This window comes from Homalodisca vitripennis, chromosome 4 (genome assembly GCF_021130785.1).
Source record: "Homalodisca vitripennis isolate AUS2020 chromosome 4, UT_GWSS_2.1, whole genome shotgun sequence".
NCBI lineage: Eukaryota > Metazoa > Arthropoda > Insecta > Hemiptera > Cicadellidae > Homalodisca > Homalodisca vitripennis.
Window position 1 is genome coordinate 23114649 of NC_060210.1, and position 26605 is coordinate 23141253.

General features: G+C 31.5%; 1 protein-coding gene across 11 annotated transcripts in view; it reads left to right on the forward strand.

Moving 5' to 3' along the window:
- Nucleotides 1-26605, forward strand: part of LOC124359036 (glutamine--fructose-6-phosphate aminotransferase [isomerizing] 2-like) — a 73830-nt gene that overhangs the window by 1077 nt on the left and 46148 nt on the right. For all 11 annotated transcript variants that reach the window (XM_046811391.1, XM_046811397.1, XM_046811398.1 and 8 more), the window contains exons 2-3: nucleotides 18123-18230; nucleotides 23095-23184. In XM_046811391.1, coding sequence (XP_046667347.1) covers nucleotides 18123-18230; nucleotides 23095-23184 — 198 coding nt within the window. The remainder of the gene's footprint in view (nucleotides 1-18122; nucleotides 18231-23094; nucleotides 23185-26605) is intronic.

Consider the following 26605-nt stretch of genomic DNA (forward strand, 5'->3'; position numbering starts at 1 on the left):
AAAGTACATTGTTTGAAAAAAAAACCGACTTCAATGGACTTACTGTGAAAATTACATTTCACTTTATTAATTTTTAATGGCAAAGCCACCTTTTACAGAGTGTACCAAATTTAGAATAGCTGCAGATGTTAACAATAACAATATAAATATAAACATCAATAACTATAACAAACATAAAACAGATGTAACTATTGATAACAATAAATAACAAAGCATTAACAATCAAGACAATAACAATAAATACAATGATAGCAAATGTGAGATTAGTGTATTCATTTTCTCTCTCTTTGTGTGTGTGTTTGGCGTGCGCATGTGCATTAACGCATGTGTTACACAGCTTGGGGCTCTTTAAGGACAGCACTGAGAGAAAGGAAGGTTACACTTATAAAAAGGAAAGGAAAGTTGAAGGCTTATATTTGTTAGTTTTCGCTTGAAGGAAGATTAGGTAGAGTAGAAGAAATCGATGTTAGAGAGTATGATATTTCCACGATGCTGATTCCTCAACAGGATAGAGTTGACAATGTAAGAGGTTGAAGCTATAGGTTTGGCTACAGGGCGACAGATCTCGTCAGTAGGTACTCTGAAGTTGAAGTGTTTCAGAAGCTCAAGGCAGTTAAGTTCAGAATTTAAAGACGGTACAGAAAGAGGATCTCCTGGTTAACAAGTCTGGCTTTCATAGATGGAAGTTGAAGAAGTATTCCTGGGACAGAACGTCGAGGAACCTGTAGCCCGAGTAGAGTACTGGCCAATCTCACAGAGCACCACTGGATAAAGTTGGTGGGGCGACCAGATGACAGCAATATTCAAGATGTGAGCGTACCAGGGCACAATGGAGAAGTTTAAGAGACCAGATGACATTGAGACAGCGTGAGAGTCTATAAATAAGACCCAATATCCAAACAGCCCCATTGCACATATTGCTGACTTGGACTTCCCAAGTAAGAGATGAAGTAAAGGTCCCTCCTAGGTTTTTGACAGAGGACTTGCTGGAAATGTCAATACCCTGTACTAATGAGTAGTCCAACAGGAGTAGAGTAATTTTCCGATGGAAGGTTATTACTACACACTTATCCACATTTAGCGTCATACTATTACTCTTGAACCACATATTACTCGTACATGTCATCATGACATTCGGTTTTTGTTTACTGCCTCCTGAAAGCGATGACGGCAAGGAGGCCACTCTGTTTGTTATTAGGTTGTACGAGTGTACGTATTATAAATATAAAAAGTTAAGTCAAAATTTATGAGTACTCACGTGATATGAGCTTGAATATAGGTTCTATATCAAGGGATTTTTTTTCTTTTGCCGTTAATAGTGTAGATTAGCACCGATCACTGAAGTCCTCATTGAATGCCACATTCATTTCTGAACGGTACTTTCCTGAATTCAGATCACGTGCCTGATTGTCCAAAATGATCTGATGTCGGAAAAGTTGGACGTGATCTGAGGTCCACTATAAAATGCTAAATTTAGCAGATGCTAGAGAAAAATACTGCATATAACAAAAATTTAGCAAAGCTACATGTAGCACATATTTCTTTGATATTTACTGGTTTTGAATAATTTTAGAAGTTTTGCTAAATTTAGGAGAATCTGCTATAGGTATATAGCATGATATATGTGGCACTTTTGAAAATTAGGTTTTCTACTTGCAGCAAATGTTATATAACTTGTGCTAGATATAACATATTGCAGGTTTTGTTACATAGTGTAAACCCGCCCAGTGATGCACAGCCAGCAGTGGTAGAGATGAAACGTCCTAGAGACGCATCCTTCGATAAACTCGCTTATTCTGACATGTTACAAAACATTTATCAAAAGCTGGGAGTCCCCGCCTTGGGTGTTAAGCAATGTTAATAACTTTACTGTGCTTTGAGATAAATAGGAAAAGTAATTTTTATCTTGATATTAGGTGCTGCCTGGACTATTTTCACTGTTTGGATAGAGAAAACTAATTTTTAATCATTTTTAAAATATTGAACTTGAATCTTTAATGTTTTTGAAATAAAAAAATACATTTATATTGAGCTTACCATTATGATTTTATTTCATATTGCACTACATATGTCCTTAATAATTCACACAAATTTGGTAGCTGTAGCTCTGATGGTTCGGTATTTATGAAGAAAACAGTACTTAAAACTTAATTTTTTGAAAATCACTGTTGAAGTATTTTGCACGAAAAATAACATTTTATTTTTCAATCAATTTAAAAAAAATAGTTATGGCTTATTCTGGGTTTAATCTGAAAACTTGGTTAAAATTCGATTTCTTTAAAGTTTACTGTCACATCTGAAGTTTTAGTTTTAGTTACTGCGAAATGTTTGTGAGTAACCATACAGACTCCCTAATATTCTTGTTACCTAAATAATTTACCCGACTCCATGACATGTGGTATTCCTTATTTGTACCATACATTAACAAGTTTTCAAAATCTGATTGAAATTATTACGTAAAAATCTTATTATCATTGACATATTTTACATCGGTGAAAGAAGAACAATTTTATTACATGAACATTCAGTTAATGAAAGAGCTATTACAATATATATTACTGAAGTATATACGTAGTTAACTATTGTGGGATACAGTGCAAGTGTAAATTAATTAAAGTTGGAATTGAAATCTTTCAACCTGAACATTAAAGTTGAATCATAACGTATATTAAGATTTGATAAAATTATTATTATTTGAATTTTGAGCTTATTCTGTTACTGTGTTTTAAAACAATTTGATATATTGTAATGAATATTTGTATGATATATTTATGATCATGTGGACATGGTGATATTGGATATTGCTACAGTCATGGTTTATCAACAGCCAAAAATAGGACACTGCCACGGCATTACATATGCATTACATCCCTAAATTAATGAAAGAAGTATTTATAAGTTAAACATAGCAACTAGCTTTAAAAAAAATAGGTGTAATTCAATTGAGTTGCAATCGAGTAGCTAGAATACCATTCATTAGATGCACAAAACAAGTTAGCGGTAATTTAATATGTTTATTAATTTAGTGCATGTCTATCTGAAGGCTAGCACTGTGTAGAAATAAAAAGATTATTAAGATTGAAGACTTTTTGGAGCAATTGGAAAAATTTTTAAATAGCAGTCAATGTACAGTACATTACAGTACATTTCCAATATAGTTTATATTTTGTATGCAGCCTGTTAAAACCAAACATTTCAACATCAGGCGACTCCACAAAGTTGTGAAGATGCCTGATGATGAAACCTTTGGTTTTAAAAGGCCTCGTCCAAAAAATAAACTGTTTTGGAACAAATATTATTTTAGTAACATTAAATTTACTATTATTTTTAAAAGATTATGACTTATATTGCACTGTAATTATATTTGTATAGTTGTTTGTCTGTTGGTATTTTTGGCTATTTTTCTTACATTTCATTCATGAGTGGTTTTCAAATGATAGCCATTTCAAGTAGTAATCAAATTTTACAAGTTTTATAGTAGTGAGTAATAAAATATAAAAATTACTTCCTAAAAAACAAAATGTTTGATATCATGTCTATTAGGATTGTATGTGGTAAAACGTTTTCAGGTGTACGTATTCAACATATTATTGTACTTAATTTATAAACAAACACTCCAATAATTAATAAAAATAAAATTTCTTAGTTATTGGAGTGTTTGTTTATAAATTAAGTATTTGATTCCAATAAGAAGAAGCTGGTAGAATGTAACATATTATTTTTAGTTAGTCATGAAATAAATATAATTTAATGGTAGAATTAAACATTTTTTAGATAAATCATTTGTTTAAATTATTCCCTATATTTAGTTGTGTACTATTCCCTACTATTAGTCTACTACTTTTACCCATTCTATTCGTTGTGATCAAATGGTTTAGTAATCAGTAGTAAACAGGTAGTTGATTTAAACCAGTATAATTATAATATGCTTAACCCTAGATTCTGTTACTTCCTGAAAAATAGTTTATTGCCATCCAGTTTTTACTTTATTTCCTTAATAATTTGTACAAGATTGCTATTAGGGGTTTTGGGAATAGGGTGTAAGAGATTGTCATTAACATGTTAATAGAAGCACCAATGCATCACGAATACTACATTAGTCAGTGTCTCTCAACACAGAGCCATAGTGAAGGTGTCATCTTCAACCAAATAAAGGCATTTGTTTCTATTACCTACATGCCTCTCTGTATAGTTCTTATTTAACTTTATAAAGTGAAACTACAAGTTTGATTTAACGTGAGTACTTTAATAAAATCCCTTGAGTGAAAGATTTCCAATGATCTGTAACAAAATTTTGATTCCACAAACTTCACTATTTCAATAACTTTTTTTATTTAAAAATTATTTTTCGCTGTATACCAACACCTCATATCATCTTGCACAGACATCAATGAAGTGTGGAGGAACAAGAGCAATTTATTTACAAATAATATTAAAAATCTAAATGAGTGATTGTATTTCTATGATAAACATATGATTTATAAAGGAACATCTGACTCTTTAATATCACCCATTTTCTTAAACTCTTTCTATAAAAATAAATAAAGGTTGTTATAACATGCCAAGAATATGTGTCTTTACTAAACTATATTTAATAAAGATAAGCATAGATAAGCTGTTGGAAAAACACAGATCATGTGTACTTTCTAAATCAAGATGTCAGAGAATACAAGCAATATTACATTTTCTTTTTAAATATGTATATACATACATGATAATAATACATGACATACGTAATGCATGAAATACGTAACACTTACATCTTTGTAATCTAGCCTATATCAGTTTTTTCATAACTTATGTTTTTATCATAAACATTCAAACAAAACGAGGATTAGTTGAAAATACTGTAATGGGGAAAATGTGAATAGCATAGTTATTCTTGTGCAGACAATATTCACCAAATTCAGAGCAAAAACTGGTAAAGAGTTAAAAATTCAAAATAATAGTATCCGTCTTTCCACTGACTGTGTTGGTTAAAACTCACCTAAAAGTTGAAAAATGTTGATCACATTCTAATTAGGAAACAGCATAATTGTATTGTAACTTCTAATTTGTCAAAATTCTGTTTTAATTTTCATTTTTAGACCTTACTTGTTAAAACTTAGAAAGACACTTGAAGATAGTTATCAAATTTCAACATTACATGGTGTTAAGGATTTGGGCAACAGAGTAATGATAACTTTGGTATGATTATTCATTAATTTAGTATAGAATTAAATTTTTTGTAAAAAAAGCAAAACACTAATCAACATTTTAATTTAAAAAAATGTTTTTAAGGATATTTGTTTTTACAACAGCATAATGTTTTGCAGATCACTTTTAGAAAACTGTTGTCATTAACAGTTTGTGCATGATATTTTTGTAATGCTTTATGTTTAATATAAATTATTAGTGTTTATTTCATGAAGGCATATTACAGAATAATGTTGTTTTCTAAGCGTAATATTGTATAGTGGAGTTTTATTCTGTATTCCTACATAAAGGCTTTTAATTAATTCAGAAAATATAAAAAATGAAAATGATTATGCAATATTTAAAAAAGAGTGAACTATGCATTGTTAACAAGTATAAACAGGTTTAAGGGCTTTTCGTAATCTTGCTTTCGTCCAAGTTTTTCTAACCATATCAGTTAAAAAAGTTACTAGGTATCACATTATGATTTAAGTATTGTATTGAGACAACAAACTACTGTAGTCTGTATTATAAAGTATTGATGATGTAACCGGATCCGACAGACGTAACGAAGGGTCGAAATTCTTTGAGCCGGCCTAAAATAGACAAAGAGGAAGGAAGAGATAGGATCGTAGATAACGGTTTCAGCTGACATCAAGGAGCCAATCGAGACCATTCAGAACATTTGTATCCTGATCGTTCGGTCAACTCAATTACCTTTTACAAATGAGATGTAAATGTGTTCGGTCGTAATCAGAAATGAAAAGCAAAGGTTGCTCGGAGCCGGGCGGCCGGAGGCGCTCCTACACGACCGAGGCAAGAAGGCCACGGCGAACGTGTGTTACCACATAACTTTCACTTTCAGCATAATCTGGCTCACTTCCTTGTCCTGCGCCTGCCTACGCCACGCTCTGTCGATGGTACATGGTACATTGTATCGATGCTCCGGTCAGCCGCCGAGATCGCGTAACTACCAACTATGGAGCGGAACTAAACACCTGTCGGCTGACCGGCCGCCTGTCGGCGCCGCATCACGCAATAACCTCACAATAACCTGACAATACTGTACTGTATTGTGATGGCGTGAATTGACGTGTGAATTATTGCGTCAAATTGTATACAAATATTCAATATTCTCTTTTTGTTCATCTTATACGATAGTCAGAACTATTTCATTAAAAATGTACCAGTGCTGTCACACACACACACGCGCACGCGCACGCACGCACGCACCACAGTTAAAAAAACATTGTTTTCCAAGTATTTTACAAAAATACAATTCTATGTGCTATACAAAGCACATAGTGGAAGAGAAACACAATTTCTTTTTCAAGGTCTACCAAGTTCAATAGAAGTTCAACAAAACAGGATTTAATATAAAATATATACAACAGTATTAAATGCAACAATATATATAAATCTAACAAACAATTTCAACAATAACAGCTCAACAGTAGACATATGATAACAAACTCTTAAATACACAAACAATTTTTACACTATCAGTTTAACATCGCCAACTTATTTATGTGTTTACAAGATGCTGCTATTTAATTTCTTACCGCAATTATACATTTAGTAATTTTATATTCAACTTTTTATATAATATATAATTTTTTGGAATTATAAAATATTGTAACTTTAACTTATACAATTATTAATAAATTGTAAAAAATCCTTAGGTCCGGGTATTATGCACATAACATTGTGAACAGGGAAATTATTGCGCACCATAAGATCCATCCAGTTCTAAGCCTGCAGGGCTCGTTGTCAAAATCCAGAATGCAATTGTAACAATTGAGAGCCATCTTTCAACCAGTTACAAAAACACTCTCTTCTGACTTCTTTGGTCCTTTAATTTACATGACTAAAATAATGATCTGTCCAACCAACCCCTGACAACTTAACAAGAATTTAACGGTCAACCTTCTGTATGGCATGAAGTTCAGATAAAATAGAATGCTTTGAACACTGCGTAAACTTTACAATCTCATTGACGGTTTTAATACTTTGAAAGTTCATGTGTATTAAAAAAAAGGTGTTTATTTCAACGTATGAATTTGAAATTAGTAAGCGGTGTTTTGATTCCATCTGAAAGTGAACTTATTTGGAGAATCTATTGGCCATAAGAACTTTGACAGGGGGGGGGGGGTAAATGCACATTCAGGTGTGCCGTCTTCCCTGAACTCAAATCATAGTTATATACCATCAGTAGAGGAGTGTACTAACATTTAATAGGAGTATTAACCCCGCAAAGTGCAGTCAGAATAATTACACCAATAAAAATAAACCTGATTACAGTTCTGCAAACTCGTTTTATCTGTCTATGGTACGGTACTCATTGTCTCTGGGATGACAGTCTGCACTTACAAATCACATTTACAGTGTGTAGCAAGACCTGCTATAGTGTAAAGTTACATAGCTAGTGTAATGGTACAATAGCAAACTGTTATATACATAACTTTTCCCCATGTTTGTGCTTGGAGCAGGTGAGTTTGTAAATTTTATAATGAGATGCACATCATTACATCACAATAAGTAGCATTCCTCATTATACATACAAGATGTCAGAATTTTAAATTATTGGTTAAAACTAAGAATCTGGAATAGAATGCGCCAGGTAATTTTCATGGCCCATGAATTCCTCTAAGGTGTAGATCTGGTGGCTGACCAAGAAACTCGAAAAACTTTTTCTGAATTTGTCCCTCAGAGCATTGAGATGTTGGAATAGGATGTTCCTCAGTTTCCAACCAATGTAAATGTATGAAGGCTTCTTTTCTAAGAAGCTTATATGATAGTGTGGCAATATGTAACCGACTGGGTAAGAGCTATGTACCCCTTTATCTGTCAAAAGACTTAATTTCTCAGTATTAAGACTCGTAATAATGTGAATTTTAAGATAATTAATTTGTAAAATATCATCAGTAATTGGGTTTAAATTATATTGTTTGTAAATAATTTTTTATATTGATTGCTTGTATGGTAGTTAGTTTGTATAAATTTGAAAAAATATAGAACGTTGAGGATCCATGAGGTGTTATATTTAAACATGGAATTTACTTTTTTTTAATATTTGAGGTCTTTTAATTGACTTAATTTAGTATTTTAAATAATTGTAATTACTATACTGAAAAATCACAGCAACCAATATTTAAACTTTTGTGGCACATTTCTTGAGATCCTTTTTAAAGTACATTTTCTTATTTTTAATAATAACATTTAAACATTAATTTTATACACCAATACAAGCTCCATCTTCAACATTACTTGAAATAATGTATGTAATACTTTTCAAAAACTTTTCTTGGCATAGTAAAACCATCTCTGGATGATAACATTGATGATATTATAGTAAGTATTCTATAACAAACATAAAACAAATAAATGTGCTTAAATTTGTGATTTTTTAAATGAAAACCTTTCATTATGAACTAACTATAACTATAACTAACTAGAAACACATATTGTGGTTGGTATTTGTGTATTATTTATTCTAATACCATTATTATGTATACTCACAAACAAATCACTTAAAAGGATTTTTCCTTCCGGTTTTTGTTTCATCTGTTGAGTACAGTTAGGGACAGGTCAGTTACCTAGTTTAGGTGACTGGTAACCTTACTCCTAATTTAATTTGACACTGTGTTTGTAATTAATTATCGTAATGAAGTAAAGATTGTGGGGTAAAAACATGATGCAAGAGAGATGCATTCACAAATAATTCTCTTTGTTTAGCCATGGGTTGTAAAATTTCCCCCCCAAAAATTCTGAAAGGACCCATCTTAAAGCATTTGATTTTCGCCACATTTTTTCAATAGACCCAAATTTTATGTGGTCATGTAAAACATAACCCAATGCATAATTGTACACACAACTTTTATTCAATTAAATAATAGTTTTAATGTAAGTTTGGAGGAAATTTAACTGTGACTTTTTACTTTTCATCCATTTAATAAGACCAACATCAAACAGCTGTGAACACAAGTTACTTTCTCTAATTGCCAGACGGTACATTCAAAGCATAGACCTAATCCTAACTACATTCATTGTAATCTCATGGAAGGCTGATGACATAGATGGTTTTATTTACTCTTAGTCTACTTCAAAATGTTTTCTATAACTTTTAGAGTATTTTTGTCTCAAGTATTTTTAAAAAAAGGGGGTGAAAAAGGTTTCAGTAAAAAATAAAAACACTCATTAGTATTCATTCTATAATTCCAGATCATAAAATTCATTTTAAGAAACCTGATTTTGTTATTAAAGTTATGTAACCCCTCTGCTATTGTCTTCGTCATTAGCAGCCAAATTAATCAGTTTTCTCTTATCTTTATTGATATTTCCACAGTTGATTTCAACTTGATTTTAGAATGTCTATCATAATTGTTTTAACATGAGATCAATTAATTCTAAAGTTTATAATTGGATTGAGAAAAGATGTTTAATAGATGTCTACTAATTGCAAAGCACCTGCTCTGTGACCTATAGAAACCTAACTATGACCTAACTCGCCCTAAGATTTTTTAAAAAGAACAGAGAATATGGTCTATACCATAAAAAAAATCCTTGGTGCTTATTTTCTTAAAATAGGAATCATTTAGGAATTTTTTAAATTTTCTGAGAAGTTACTTTATATCAGTTAAATGTGTTAATTTTTAGTATTTAATCACAGTTATGGGTATTTTATCAATCCCTGCTGAATATTTGTTTTAAAATTATAGGATAACCCTTTCCACATCTTTTTCAGTTACAGCACTGAAAGGAAATGTACTACCATTGCTTAGAATGTTTTCTTGATTTAAGATTTTCATTGATGTTTTATCAATGTTCAGAATTACTAATTCATCTAGACTTGCCATGTTTGTAAAGGAGTTATTGAACAATTCAAATATTTCTAAGGGGTTGTTAATTTTTTTGGCTTTATTATCTTCTAGTGTTTGTCAGCCATATCTTTTGGATGTTCTCCTATTTTAGATCCAATTACATTCCATATAGTTTAACTATATTTAAAGAGCATATAATCTTTTCATTAATTGCTCTTCTTGGATTTCTACTAATGTATTTGTTTATTTAGTTTTTTCTGAAAGTGCAATTCCCGGTATTGACTGAAGAAAGACAGTAAAATCTATCCATGAGAGACAAGTTCTATTTGATTAACCAATATCATTCTATCATGTTTATGCACACACATCTACATTTGAATAGATTCAGAAGTGATTTCTTTTTACATATTATACAAGAAGTAGACTCATACAACAATTTTTTCAGAATATTGTTATCTTTATTCAAGTAGGGATTCATTGAATGTAAACAATAAACAAGTACTCCTAAAACTCACCTGATTACTCATAATTTATTCCTAACATTGTTTTTAAACAGCTAAATATATAAAATATGAAGTAACTTTTAGAAGCAGGGGTTGTGTGATAGTTGCTAACTATAGACCTCTTTCTTTTTGTATTTTTTAAAAGTATATGAACAGGCAATAGCTAATAATTTAGTTTAATGCTTAGAAAATTAAAGTTTATATAAACATCACAGTCTGGATTCAAAAGCGGTTAATCGGTCATAACAGCATCCGTTGGGTGTATTGATTTAATCAATTCATGATGCAATTGATAAGGGTGAAAAAACAATTAATGTGTTTTTGGACTTTTAAATCTCTTTTACATAAAACATCCATTGTGATTGACATTTGTCAAAACAGAAATATATATTTATTTATTTTTTTTTTTTAACATACGATTTTACAGAATCATGGTCCCACCAAGTCAATATGACTTATCGTTGAGTAACAATAACAAAGTATTTCCTTTGTTTAGCTTATACTTCAAAGATATATTAAACTTTATTTAATTAACCTATTTGAAGGATTATAACCTATAAATATGTTATAGGAATATAGGTTCTTAGGATTTAGTATTTACAATAAATATAAAAAAGCCCCATCATGTTTAGATAGTTTCATGAAAGTCTGTTATGATTGTTCTGTTTCAAATGTATGTAGGTTTGAAGGTGTTTTGGATTAATCTATTGTTTGTGTACCATTATTCTAAATATACAAGTGATGTCTTAGTTGTGATAAACATGTCAGTTAATAGTTTTTCTTGTAGTTAGGAGGTAACTTATGTTGTCTGCACATAAAAAAAGATTTCTAGGGATTTCTTAGCCTAAATCCTTGATATAAGTTACAAACAAGAGAGGGCTTAATATAGATCCTTGTGGAACTCCAAACAGTCTGACTTCAGCTACAGTAATATGTAATATTATCTACAGTTATTTTTGTATGCTGTTTAGGACAGTTCAGGTATAAACAGAGCAAATCAAGCGTTATCCCTAACACCCAAATCACCTAGTTGGTGCCGTAGCAGATCACAATGTACCCAATCAAAATCCTTTTATAAGTTACAGAATACTCCAGAAGTAAACTGTGACCCATGTAAGGCTCATGCTATCTGACTTATGAAGTTTACCTGTTAAAGCCACATTGAACAAAGTACCATAAACAGGACTCAAGGTATTACTGAATCCTTTTTAAAAATGTTGCAACATTGCTAAACACTAAACTAGCTGACACTAAAACACTAAAACAATAACTATTTTAAACTCATTTTTGCCACTTTATGCAAATGATATAATCTTAAAATATTTCAGCCCTTCAGGAAAAAATTGTGAACCATTTAATTCCCTTATTGTTGCTAGAAGTGTAATGTAAATTGTATGAATTTTACATACTGTATTCATGTACTTCAAGTTCATTTAACTATATTTCACTAGATTCTACAATCAAATTTAATGGAGTAAAATGTTTTATAATTTAACATAGTTTCTTATATAAAAATGATAAAGATTGTCATCAGAACTGGCCAACCCTTAATTGAAATAGCGTATATTCCAAATGATGCATTCCAGTTGCTCTCCAAATAGGATTATTTTTAGTCAAAAGAACAAATTGATTTTAAAGTTCTAATCATTGGCACTATATTGATGATGACTGACCTTCCTTGTACAAGGAAGACTACCTATTCCATTACTACAGTATCCACCACTGTACACTTCATTATTTCAATCTCCAAGGTCGTTAATGTTTCCTGTCTTGAGATTTCAATATGCCCTTAGGTAACCGTAGGCTGGAGTTACTCATAACAAGGTCACAATTAAAATACAATAACTTGTTTCTGGAACCTTGGATGAGTAATTTTAAGTTTTAAACGTAAATACCTCATAGATTCCATCTTTTATCTTTGAACGGGATTTTTTGTTTCAAGGTCATTTTGCAATATAGTGTACATCTAATTCAACGGAGTGTACCTCAATTATATGATGGTTACATAATACAACAAACAAATTTTGACTTATAATTTAATCTTGGATTATCAGAGTCTCATTTTGTAGGTTATCTGATCATAACTTTCTGAGGAGTAGATCACTCTATTTCCAAACTAAAATGGATAACTGATCTTTGTAAACATCAGTGTTGTGGGAGAAGACTATATAACCCAGCCTATTGCTTATCTGGAAACACTACTGAAAGTTGACACGTTAATTATACACTTCAATTTTTTTTCTTTTATACACTTCAGTTTAAGCACTCTGTTATCATTGAGTGAAGATAAACTTCTTTTGTAACTTTATGTGTGAATTAAACCTTAAGCCAATATTAAACTTTTCCTTGAACTACCATATGGAGCAAAATTATTACCATTTGTAATTAGTTTGTGCTAAGTTATACTTAAAAAAATATGGTGGGCTGAAAATAATTTTGGTGGTTACAAACGTTACATTTAAAAATAAATAATGATAAAAGTAAGGAATATGTGTGTAGGTGCTATTATTTTAGTTTTTTAGTGGTTTGTAAATAGTGAAAATTTAATCAAAATTACTAAACTCTTAAAATATTTTGATTTTTAGAAGATAAACTTAATTTTTTTAAATAATATAAATAATATATTGTTCTTAAAAATAAAAAAAAAAACACACTAAAACATACAATGTTAGAAAGATGCTGTTTGTAAAATTTTGTTGGACATTTTATAAGTTTTAAGGAGAGGAAATTTAATGAATATCATTTAAGATATTTCAAAACACTAAACAAAATTTAATATCAAGCCACATTTGGTTAATCAGTACTATGTGCCTAAAAATTTGGCTAAAATGTATTCATTTGTTTGGTTACGACTGTTTTCTGTGATTGGAGATAGGTTCCAAAATGGTTCCACAAAATACTTGTGTGTAATTTTATACCACCATACTATTTACATATGTTCCATTTATAGTGAAAAATAAAGTTGCTGTTATAATTTCAAACAATTTTTTATATAACTAAAATAGTCAAATGTTACAAAAAAATACTAAAACATGGATACTAATGTATGTTTTAATAGAAATATTTTCAATTTTTCAAGTTGTTGGCAAGAATTTGTATGAAAACTTGTTTTCTTCACTGTACATCTTTTTAAATTGTTCAGATTGGCTTAAAATTCACTTCCCGAGTGATTTTGATTGCTTGTTAGTTCTTTACATCTTTGCTGCGGCTCTACACTGAGTACTTTTAATACTCAACATGCCCTAAGGCATCTGCCACTGGCAATATGTTAACTTACTTTGTTATTTACAACCACAAGTACTTAATTACCAGATATTGCGTCTTTTTGATTACTATGGCAAGGTAAATGCAATGTTTTTGAAATTATATGTTGTGGTTTGAATGAAGAAAACAATTTAGTGTTAAAAACACTTTTGTTAAATCTTTTGTGACTAATCAGAGTAATATATTGATAATTTATAAATTATAAATTTTTACATCTATAAATTTGACAGGCAGTAAGTTGTTATTACTATTTTTTATTATATACTTGGGAGTATATACTTTAAAATGTATGGTTAACTATATCAGATCCACTTTAAATCACTTATGCCATGCATATACAAAAAAATGTATGAAAATACAAATTTAAAGCAAAATTTAAACACATTGCATTTTCAACGAACACTAACTCTGTTTCAGAGAATTCTACTGACTTTGAGATTAATCTGATGATTACTTATTGTAGTGTCAGCAATCCAGTAAGCATTTTCTAATCATAAAGTGACCATTGGCCTGTTGCTTGTTGCAAATATTTTGTAGCAACTTGGATATAAAAACAGTTGGACCTAAAACACACAATGTTTATGATCTTCATTTATTACTTTTTTTGTAAATAGGAAAGTAACTAATAAATGGGTTTGTTTTGGAATGTACAGCTTGAGTATTAAACATATCTCTGATGTTGAATTCATTTCAAGTCTGATGTAGGAAATAAACCTTAAACACATTGCCTTTTGGCTTTTGTGTATGGTGTCAGATGACAAGATTGTTTTTCAAGATTTTGTTTGAGAACTTAGCATAATTAATACTCTTAATGTGTGAAAACTGTCAGGCATGAAAACGACAGTAGAATTATCCAAGTAGGAATGGAAACAATGTCTTTTTTGTGTGACTGCTTTGTTGCCAGTAAGAACTTTGATGCCTTGCAGGGACTGTGGCAAGCAACAGGCGACATGCCTGTGTTGGCTGCGCTACCGTTACATCAAGGCTAACCGGTGGCGGTAACTCTATCTGTAACGGTGTGCAAGGATTGCAGGATAGGCCTTCACAACGTTCAATATCAAGCCAACTTATAATTTCACCCTGTTGATGCACTTCCCGTCTGTTCTAGAGAAACACTTAGAAGGAAGATTGTTCATTTAATTCTTCACTAAATTAACTTCTGTGTTTTTAGAGGTTTTCACTGAAACAAACAAATTTTAATTGCTAGTAAATTGATTTGAAAAAATGAAGGAATGTTTTTAATCTTTTTAACAGTTATACTCATTGAATTTTTATTCTTTGAAAAGAAAAATGGAAAGTTTGTGTCAGTTTTCCTAATGAATGCATTTTCCTATTGCTAGTTGTTAATAAATTATCGATAGCAAAAAGTTGTTTTATAACTAAAATTTTGTATATTTATAGAAATTGGGAAGAAATGAGGTATCCATTCACCAGATTTGGCTATTTTAGCTGCAATTGAAAGAAAATAATTTGTGTGGTGTGTGTTAATTTCATTGAATGATTGTTCTGCTAATTACTGAACAGTTTATATCAAGCCATTTTGATTCGTAATTATTTCTAGGATACTTGGTATCATTTATATGTTGGGGTTTATACGCTATCCAATTGTAATTGTCATATTGTTTTTTTTTTTTTTTTATAAAGGAGTAGCCGATCTCCCTCTATGCCTTATTCTGCTCGACCTCATGGGCCACTGGCCTGTGCGAGGATCTTATCAAACAGAATAAGGGGGAGAGTCGATACAGTACAAGGTCGATAGTACTGATAAAAAGTGCAACTGTCACAGACAGGATTTTTGAACCTGCGCTATCTCTAACTCAGAATCAAAGTCCACTCGTCTTAGACCACTCGGCCATCGGCACTCCCAATGTATTTCTAGAGAGGCAGACAGTTAATGTTATATTATGAAAAATATATATATATATATATATATATATATATATATATATCATTGATTTCTGATGTAATATATACATTCATTATCAGACATAGTAAGTGTGTAAATACGGTTGGTAGAAATAATGCAAGTGTTTTTTGTACTAATACCATTGGGATTGGTTAGTAGAGTTCAGTAAATACTTGACAGCTTTATAACAGACTGTAAACAAAATGTCAGCAGAGTTATGTATTGGTTGGCTCTTCGTAGCATTTAGAGAAGGTGAAAGGGAAGTCTTTTCCTCCAACTATCTCATTATCTCGATTACCATTATCAGAATCTGGCATTTCAGTCTTATTTTAAACTGTCTTGTTATGCAGGTAGTTTCCTCCTCATCAAATGTCACACATATAGTATTAATCAAACATGTCCTGGAAAACAGTTGCTGAGTCTTCTATTAATACTATTAATACAAATATAAATTAAGTGAAGAGAGAACCTAAGAAAAAAATATTTTAATCCATATTTAAATTCATTGCTTATGAGCCCAATTCAAATGCTAAATATTTTTGCATACACCCTGTACTGTACAACTTGGTGCTTAAAGTGTAGACAAATTTGAATTTTAAGTGAATAATAATTGTGTTTTAATTATTAGTTTCATGATAGTCCATAGATTGTTACATTTTTACACTTCAAAACTGTAGTTTTTCATATTTAGTTGTTGAGATCTACATTTCAGACTCTGTATCGTAACCCTATGACTTGAGGTTATTGTCCTCTCTCCTATACCAGCATGCAGGGTACAGCCTCGCATGTTAATTCTTTGGCAAAGAACTCACTGTGGCTTTCTTATTCACTTTAGTCTTCGGTACGTTTGGTTAGTCTGTCCAACAGTTGATGTTAGGGCCAATGTAATATATGTTACATCATTGACCGAGGGAATAACCCAGCAATCTTTGAGCGATTCACTATCCGTTCATTTCTCTGGCGGCAATGTGAAGTACCAAATTGTGTATTAATGTTTTGATTAAACTCATATTTTAAGTAAAATGTGAATTAATTATTGACTAGTGCCATTTAAAAACACTGGGCAATTGTTTTTTTGTAACTACCAAAGACATTTTAAAATATCAAAGTTTGTAAAATTGTCACATTTTTCACTTTGACATTTAGAAATATCAATGGTCAGATTTCAGATTATGTTCAATTTTAAAATTTCAAATTCAATATGATAAACTGAGAGAGGGTCTAATGTCAAGGTAACTGAGATGTCTATTCTGTAAAAATATGCTTTGAATGAAAATAATAGAATGGGTCTGTGATCAAGAGGTATTTGAGCTATCAGAATTATTACATTTTGAGACTTTGGAATTTTCTGAGATTTTTCTTGTTACCTAATCCTCTTTGTATAATAATTATTGTCTTCGAAATATTTAAATTTTTCTTTTGTAATGTGTTACTATTTGACCTTTTTAAAACTTGGTGAAAGTATTATGTAATATTTCATTATTTACTTATGACTGCACTAGTATATTTGTGAAGATCTTGTAAGTAACGATGCAATAGGAGAATTAATAAGTAGTAGTGGGCAAAAGTATTTGAACAGGTCAATTATTTTTTGTGAGTTTCGTGTTCTGTTTACATGCAGGTTCTTAATAAGTATGATTTTACCATTTGTGAGGTCTGTTAGTCAAATGCACCTTAACTTGAAACGTCAATTCAAAATAAGTGACATTCTTGATGAAGTAAGCCCACTATAAGTGACATTCTTGATGAAGTAGCCCATACTAGTGTGGCATCACCTTTATGTGGCTGTATGTTTGAAATCAAAGTGTTACAGAATAAGTCGCAACTTCTTAAATAGATGCAAGAACTAGGGTTAGTGTGGTATGGATTTCTCACTATAGCTGTTCATAATGTAAGTTGAAAAAACTGACTAAATACAGTTCTGGTTAAAATATGTATTCATAAACGAATATTATTGTAAAATATGAGTTAATGCTAAATTTTAATAAAATGTAGTATGTAAACCTATATATAATGTTTTGGATGAATCTGAAGAAAAAAAATCAAATTCTTTTTTGTGATAAAATCTTCTGTTAGCTTAAATGATTTTCTCTCCATCTTTTGAACATGTGTCCCATAAAGCAGACACGTTTCACAACTGGTAATGAGGAGTTACTTCACACCATCCTGCTGGACCTCTTGATTGGATAACATTTGTGTCCGATCATTTATTTTTATCAACTTTCACCGGTTGTTTACCGGGCTGCCCGGACCGGTTTCTGTTGGCTCTGTTGTCCGGCCCACTTACCGGTTCACCTTGTCTGCTCGTTTTTATTCTCTTTTGGCAAAATGTTGAACTTGACGTACTAACTGGTTTTGTAAGGCCAGAGCAGCGGATAAGAACTAATCGCAAAACTATTAGACTATAGAAAGAGAGTAATCATTTCATATTAAAAATGTAAACTTATTTTACAGGAATCTTTGCCTACCTGAATTACCTGACACCCAAGACCAGGAAGGAGATTCTTGAACTTCTCGTGAATGGGTTGAAGAGGTTGGAGTATAGAGGATATGATTCTGCTGGTACGTTTTTCATTTCTTTGCCATTATCGTTCCTATTTTATTTAGCAAATCGTGCAAAATAAAATTTGAATGACTCAAATCTCAGATGAACAAAAACATTCACAGTAAATTCGTATAGATTTATTGACTAAGATTTGCTCCATACTTTTAGCATTAGTGCTTTAAAGTGATCTGGTATCTGTGCTCTGATATTAAGGTACAATGCAGATAAGTTGAGAGGTAGTCAACCAAACAGCTGTATAACAACGTAGATATGAGATAAGATCTTGTTTTTTACTGTGACGTTGCATGTATTTGTTGGGAATTTCCTGTCCTTGTGCTTAAAACAGGCTGTGTTATCTTATAATACATGGCTATATGCATGGTCTACTGAGTGGAACAGATTAATGGAAAAACACTAATTTTACCCTATATCATTTATATTTGGCCTGAATTTGATTATCTCCACAAAATATGGCCTTTCTATTGTAGCATTGCTAATTGAAAACTGATATTTTGTTAAAGTCCATAACCCATAGTAAGTTGTACTAACAATGCATAGTATCTGGGAGTATTTTTCCATTGTCAAACAAAAGTTTGTTTTAATTTTAAAATGTATACAAGTAAACAAATATTAAATTAAACAACAAACCCCTTTTAGAGAACATAGGCAAGGTGGAACCACTGTAATTTACAAGCAGAACCTATCATTGGCAGCAGACGGTTATTCATTAAGAAGCATTGTAATTCACAATTAGGCTGTTTACAAACTCTTTCAACTATTCATCTATTCATTCTTGGTATGTTATGTGTATGTTTTGGACTTTTTACAGCTCAACTCTTCACTTCCTGTTTATGTGTTTATGCATTTGACAGCTCATCTCTTTACTCCCTGTGTGTTTATGTGCATTTGACATCTCATCTTGTGTGTTGCATACATCATCTCCTTGTGTGTTTATATGTATTTAGCCGCTTATCTCTTCACTCCATGTGTATGCATTTGACTACTCATCTCTTTACTCCCTGTGTGTTTATGTGCATTTGACATCTCATCTTGTGTGTTGCATACATCATCTCCTTGTGTGTTTATATGTATTTAGCCGCTTATCTCTTCACTCCATGTGTATGCATTTGACTACTCATCTCTTTACTCCCTGTGTGTTTATGTGCATTTGACATCTCATCTTGTGTGTTGCATACATCATCTCCTTGTGTGTTTATATGTATTTAGCCGCTTATCTCTTCACTCCATGTGTATGCATTTGACTTCTCATCTCTTCCCCGCTGTGTACTTTTTATGCATTTCACTGCTTATCTCTTCACTCCTTATGCATGTGTTTATGCATTTGACTGCTCGCATCTTTACTTCCTATACCTTTTTATAAAGCACACAATAAAATAAGATTAACAAATAGTTTTCAGATAAATTCACTACATTTCCCTTAATAATGCCCATTTCTTATTAATGAAGTAGTATTTTATAGTATGTAGTATATTTATTTTGAGCTCTTGATATATCTAACTGTGTGATATATTTCTTTGTATATTGGCTGTTGTATATTTGGCTGTTACTTGAGAGATGAGAATACTCATCCTCAGTTACTATCATGTTTTGTAAAACCTTGACATCAGTTTTCAGCCATGTTGAATAATGAATCTGTGTTAAACACTTATTTGAACAATTAAAATGTAAAAGTCCACAATTTAGCAATATATTTCCCCAATTTCCTTCTTTTTTGAAAACAAAACTTTCTGCCTACCGTATTGTTTTATTGAAAGAGCTTTGAGAGAACTGTTAAAAGTCTTCTTCAGTGTTGGGACACATCTCCAGAGAATTAAGATGGTGTGTTTTGTTTTAGTAATAGAAAAGCCAATTTCATGGGCCACGGATATTTTTCTTGCATACCTTTGTAATCAATCCAATTTATGCATAACATAAAACTGTGTTTGTTTTGCCCTTTTCCAAGTAGTTGTAGAAACTTTTTCCTGGGATATTCATGAAAACAGTCTGAGCAGAAGAAACAGTCAATGCATTTTGTTACACAGCTTAGTTTATATCATTTAAACCATATTGTTTTGTTTTGAAGATGTAACTTTATAGTCTAACCAAAATAGTCATAGGCTATTTAATAAGAAAATTATCATCTTAGGTAGACTACTCTTTCAAAGTAGATGTACTCTATGTCTCATGCAACATACTTGTTACTTGTTTAATTCAACAGTATAGCCAGAGTGCAATAGTAGCAAATCTCTGGCTACAATTCATGCGTTTCAAACCTATAGATATATGTAGGCTCTAAATTTGTTAGAAACTTGCGGCTTTGTAGTAATACATAAATGTGAAAAATGGAATATGTGTTTATTTGTTGAGGTGAAGTTAGGGCATTTGTCTTTGTCTTTCCTAAAAATAAGTGTTTTTATTCATTAATTTTGTAATATTTACTTTAATATAAGTAGAAATGTTTTGGTAATGTTATGTGTTAAGAAGAAAATGTGTATATAACAAAGTTTAGGTTTACAAAAATTTATTCTTTTTTCTTGAAGAAGTATATAAAAAAAAACATTGATGAAACCAAGTTTGCAAAAGAACAGACAAAACATGTTTTTCTCATCTTTTGTGGTCAGAGATGTAATTGTGTGGTATTGTTTGTTACCGAACGTTCAGGGTCTACTTTCTACTTTCATCGAACAAAAACAGTAGCCTAGAGTCCAGCACTAGGAAAGTGAGTGCCAGAAGACGACCTTGAGTCTGACCTCCACTTTACCCCTGTGACATTTAGCTCTAGACCACACCCTCTGGAGTCCTGCCAATCCTTGCAACTGTCCTTTTTGATCCTGTTGCCAGTAATTACCAGATGTTTTAGTTGAATTGCCTTGAACCATTTCTTAGCAACCGTTTTAATTACAATACACAATTATGTCAGTCATCGGATTATTTTTTTTTTACTTAAAAACTCATAGGAATTTGTAATATTTGTTGCACGTAAATGTTTTTTAACTTCACATTTTGTTTTTTAACAACTGATATTATAACAAATGTTTGAGTAATAACTTATTCTAGATTAATAACTTAATCTGCATCGATATTGTTAAAGTCCGCCAGATTATTCTATTGAGGTTCTGAATAATTCATTATCAAATGATAAATTGAGGTGTACTGGTTGTTTGTTGCTACACAATTCTTGGTAGAAATTTCAAAGCTAATATTTTCCAAAAAGATTATCCAACAATTCAAATTAAATATATTTAATTCTTATCAATAATATTGTATTAACAAAGGAACGTTATAAGAGAAGACCTCGCTTTGATAACTTACCAACTAATATGAATTAAATATGATAAATAAATTAATATGATTGTTGATAATGGAAGAAAGATCGTAATTTTTCCATAAGCATTATTTTATAGTATGTATTCAGGGTTTAGAGAACAACAGGAAATCTAGAAACTGGCTCAGAAGTTTTGATGGAAAAGATCTCATCATGAAGTTCTAAAGAGTGATATAAACAATAACATCTTAGACAAAAAATTAACTTTCTGCAATGAGTGGTTTGCATACAAGCTATAATTATTCAAAATACTCAACTTAACACCTGCAAGAATAACACATATCCAGTACTTCTATTGACTGTGTCTGCACAGACCTTCAGTTTAACAAGCTGTACAACATGCTTAGCATATGACTACATGTGATTGAAAGGATGAAAAGTGATTTAAAACCAGCTAAATGTCCTGTATGAATCTCACTAACATAGAGAATAGCAGTTTGAGGAGATATAACAAAGAGAAATGTTCAGAAAGTTCTAGTTCTTAAGAGGGCCATTAAAATTGTTTGATAACTTTGACAAAAAAACCCTTAAAACAACACCTTTACAGAGCAAAAATCTTAGCTATAGTGAATTTCTAAATCCCGTCATCCACATCAGGAATAATCCACCAGACATAATGGGAACTGGATCATTACACCAAAGTTACAACACAAGACATGATGAAGACACGAAGAAGCCTTCCTGTCCCATCGTGTTGCTGCAGCTAAATTATAGAGTGCTCTTCCTGTAGAACTGAAGAAGACCGATGAACAATTATTTGAGAGGAGATTGAATACCTGGAAATACGAGTATCTCTTATACTCAGCTGACAGTTACATCAACTGTCTAGATTATACGAATTATTTACTGACTTGAATGAAATATCTTCACTGTAAATGATAAAAAAGACATTATTTCTGACCATGCCACTTTATGTTAAATTGATTTTATATACAAAATCAGCCTATTGCAATCAATCTCATAGTAGCACTTACCGAATATAACTTCACCAAATATGACCCCCAGAACAATGGTGGACACAAAGTGGACTTTTAAATAGAATTCCTATCAGGAAAAGTATTATTAAATAAATCTGTATCTTCTGCATGTGGCCTTACATTATCATCCCAGCCACGTATCATTAGAAGTGTAATTCTTTCAGGGTGATATATATATATATATATATATATATATATATATATATATATATATATATATTCAGGGTGACAATTAATCTTGGCTTATCATGGTTTTTTTATCCTTGTAAATCCTTGTTTAATGAAATTGTTTAATCCCTTTGTAAATGTGTTTATCCTTGTTTAATGGAACTGTGAAGGTAATGAACTTGACAAAATAACACATGTAGTACACAGCTTGGCATTATGTTGTTTGGGGGTTTGGAAAGCAGCAAACGATAGTAATGCTGGAAACTTAAAATTAATGTTGTAACTACTTGTGTAGGCCTACTAACAGGAAAATTGAGAAGCTAACTGTAAAGCTATTTAATTTTTCATTTATTTTCAGAAATGTTTGATAACAATACTAAATCTTTACAATAAAATATTGTTTTGTAACAGGTGTTGCCCTCGACTCTCCTGATGGCAAGGATGTGGCCATCGTCAAGAAGAGTGGCAAAGTCAAAGCTCTCGAAGATGAGATCATGTCTCGTAAGTTTGCAGTCCATAAAATTTTACCATGATGTTTATTAGTGAAAGAGCTCAGTAATTTTGTTTAAGGAGATTAACATTCAATGTGAAGGTTTGAAAACAGCATGTTGTGAGTCATATGTAGGTATATATCCAGGGCTATGCTGGAACACTTTCCCTATTGTTGTCAGATTGAATTTAAAAATCAAAATCACTTCTCACGTCTGTTATCAAATCAGGACCGTTTGTTTGGACCTAATTCTTCCCTAGAATGTTACATACCATTATTATTTATACTAATAAACATGTTAATTATTTAATTATAAATAATAACTAATTAATATTTTATTACCAACTAAACTTATATTGTAGTTGTAAACCAGTCATAGAATAGTGATTGTTAAACATTTAAAAGTAATATGAAGAAAATGTTTAAATTATCTAAATTTTAAATTAAAACAATATTATTGTGACTTATAGTACAATTTAAATAGGAATTATATAAATATGTATCACTACAGTTCATTATTAACAAAATCATTAAGGGTAAAAAAAGTTTAGGAAATTGGAATTCACTGATTCGTAATGAAATCACTCAAGAAACCATTCATTTCTCTTACTCTATTCAGAATTAAGAAGTGAACCAATTTTCACGACTACATTAGTTTAAGATGTGTATCACATAGAAAATACTATAACTTCTGTAGTACCTGAAGGTACTATAACTTCCGTAATACCTGGAAGGCATTATAACTTCCGTAGTAGCTGGAAGATGTTTATAAAAATTAAAAGCCCAAAATTATAATTTGTTTCATACAAATTGAGTTATTTAAAAAGTTTATATTACACTTAGACTGTCTTTATTTACATTGTTATTTAAAATTTCAATGATCAAAATCTTGCTTAAACTTTTTACATTTTAAATACATTTTACATAGCAATGTTTAGTCCCCCAAAACAAAAGGAACTTGCTTATAGTTGAAAAGTTCAAGAGTTATTAAATTTACCATATGGATATTTAACCCTTTTAGAACCAAGAGCCTATATATAGGTTCAACCTGTTAAGTCATAAAACACCAAGAGCCTTTATTTAGGCTTAAGCTAGGTTGGTGGTGAAACGCCAAGAGCTTTGATATTATAGGCTTGGACAAGTTTGGACGTTAAGCGCCAAGAGCCTTTATTTAGGCTCTCACTATTTTCATGCAGTACACAACCATTTATTGGCTAATATCAATAAAATTTGTACTGATTTATGCATTTTATGTAAATGTACTATAACAAGTAGCACTGGATAGACATTCATGTAATATTCAAACAAAATAACAATACATACTAAAATTTTTTATCTAACGACACATGGGTTTTCATGGTAAAAGTCAGTTTTGTACTTTGTTTACTATAAATCTGTAATTTTTTAGTACTATTTTATGAAATTTTCACAGGTTTTTCTCAATTAAATATATTACACTATAATACAGAGGTTTGCTGAGTAAATATTTTTTTCAGGCATTTATTTAGCTCTTAATTTACACACAAAAAATAGAAAAAGTGTCTAACTTCTAAAGGTATACAATTTTAAACTATCAAAATTTCATAAATTCCATTACATGTCATTGTTCTCCTATTAATAACAAAAAAAATGTGGTCTAGATCATTAATTTATCATAAAATTTAGTGAAATGAGAACGATCTATATCTATGTGTGTCATAATTCGTTAAACTGCGACACACCCAGCAGCTATGCTGCGGTTCCCAACGGGACAACCCGCACCATTAACTCTGGCGTTATGTGACTCGACCTGCCCAATATGCTTGGCGCTAAAAGGGTTAAAGTAGGATAAACTTTAACACAGGAATTATATAACACATTATCTTTCATTCCACCAACCTTAATTATGAGATAAATCACCAAATTAGATGGAAGTAATTTTAATGAACTCCTTATATATGAAGAGCATAATATGTACCTACAAAGTCATGTCATATTTGAAAATAAATTAGATGATAATTACTTTTATTCAGATGAATGCTACATAAATTTGGCTTCGTAAAGGTTTGTTTAAATATTTTGTTTTTATTAATAAACTTATAATGTATAATAAAACTTTATTTATAATGCCACTGTAAATAATCTCTACTTATTTAGTATAAGACAAATTTAAAATTATCATAAATTATTTAGATAGACAATAGACAAATTCTTTATTATTAACATAACATCGAGAAATGCAAAGGCGTCAATTTTATATAGGTATTTTCCTTCAGTGAATGTGTTCTTCATTCTTCCTCCAGTCCAGGAACTCATCAATGGAGTAAAATGGTCGGTCGATGAGCCAGTTGGTCAGAACTGTCTTCAACTTCTTCACATTCAGCATCTTTAGATCTTCTGGTAGGAGGTTAAAGAGTTTCCTCCCCATATAGGATGGTTTCCTCTCATATGATGCAGTGTGATGTAGAGGGAGGTGAAAGTTTGATGCATGACGAGTGTTGTGTGTGTGTGTGTGTGTATATATCAAGGCCTCGTTGAAGCTGTTCAATCGTTACATACAATATGACTTCTTTTATGTATAGGCAGATGATTGTTAACACATTTGTAGTTTTGAAGACCTTTCTGCAGCTCTCCCTTGGGCCAAGGCCGGCCATAATCCTGATTGCTCTCTTCTGGAGAAGTAGAATTCGATTAAGGTTTCCTGCTGTTGTGCCTCCCCAAACTGCAAGGCCATATCGTAAGTGAGACTCGAATAATGCATGGTAGGCAGTTTTTGTTGTGGCATCGTCACTGACGAGGTTTACTCTTTTTAAAATGTACAAGCAGGAGTTCAATTTTTTGGAGAGTGCGTCAACATGATTGTTTCAGGATAGTGCATTGTCATTCCTAGGAATTTGGTCTGGCTTTCCATTGATACTTCTGGTAGTTCTGGGACTTCCTCCTGTCTTCTCCCAAAAGCTAATTGTTTGGTTTTTTCAGCGTTTACAACTAAGTCGTTTTCATGACAGTATTGATATGCCTTATTCAGTGCAATGTAAGAGTTGATGGCCACATTGTTTGGTGATGACTCGGAGACTAGAAGTGTCGTATCATCAGCGTACATTAGGGGAGTACAGTGCATTCCTAGATATTGTGGCATGTCATTTGTCAGGAGAATGAATAGGACTGGTCCCAATACCGACCCCTGAGGTACACCCCTTGTAATGGGTAAAGGGTCTGATCTTACTTCTTGGCGTATGTTTTTTTGTTTGTCTTGAATCTCAACAACCTGACTTCTTCCTTCCAAATAACTCTTGAACCATGCGTGGGCTTGGCCTTTCACACCAAGCTGTTCAAGTTTGTTGAGGATCAGTTCGTGTCCCAAGCAATCAAAAGCTTTGCTGAAATCCAACATAATTCCAGTAACCAGATTTTTTTCTTCCAAGCTATCAATGATGAATTCCGCAAGTTTGA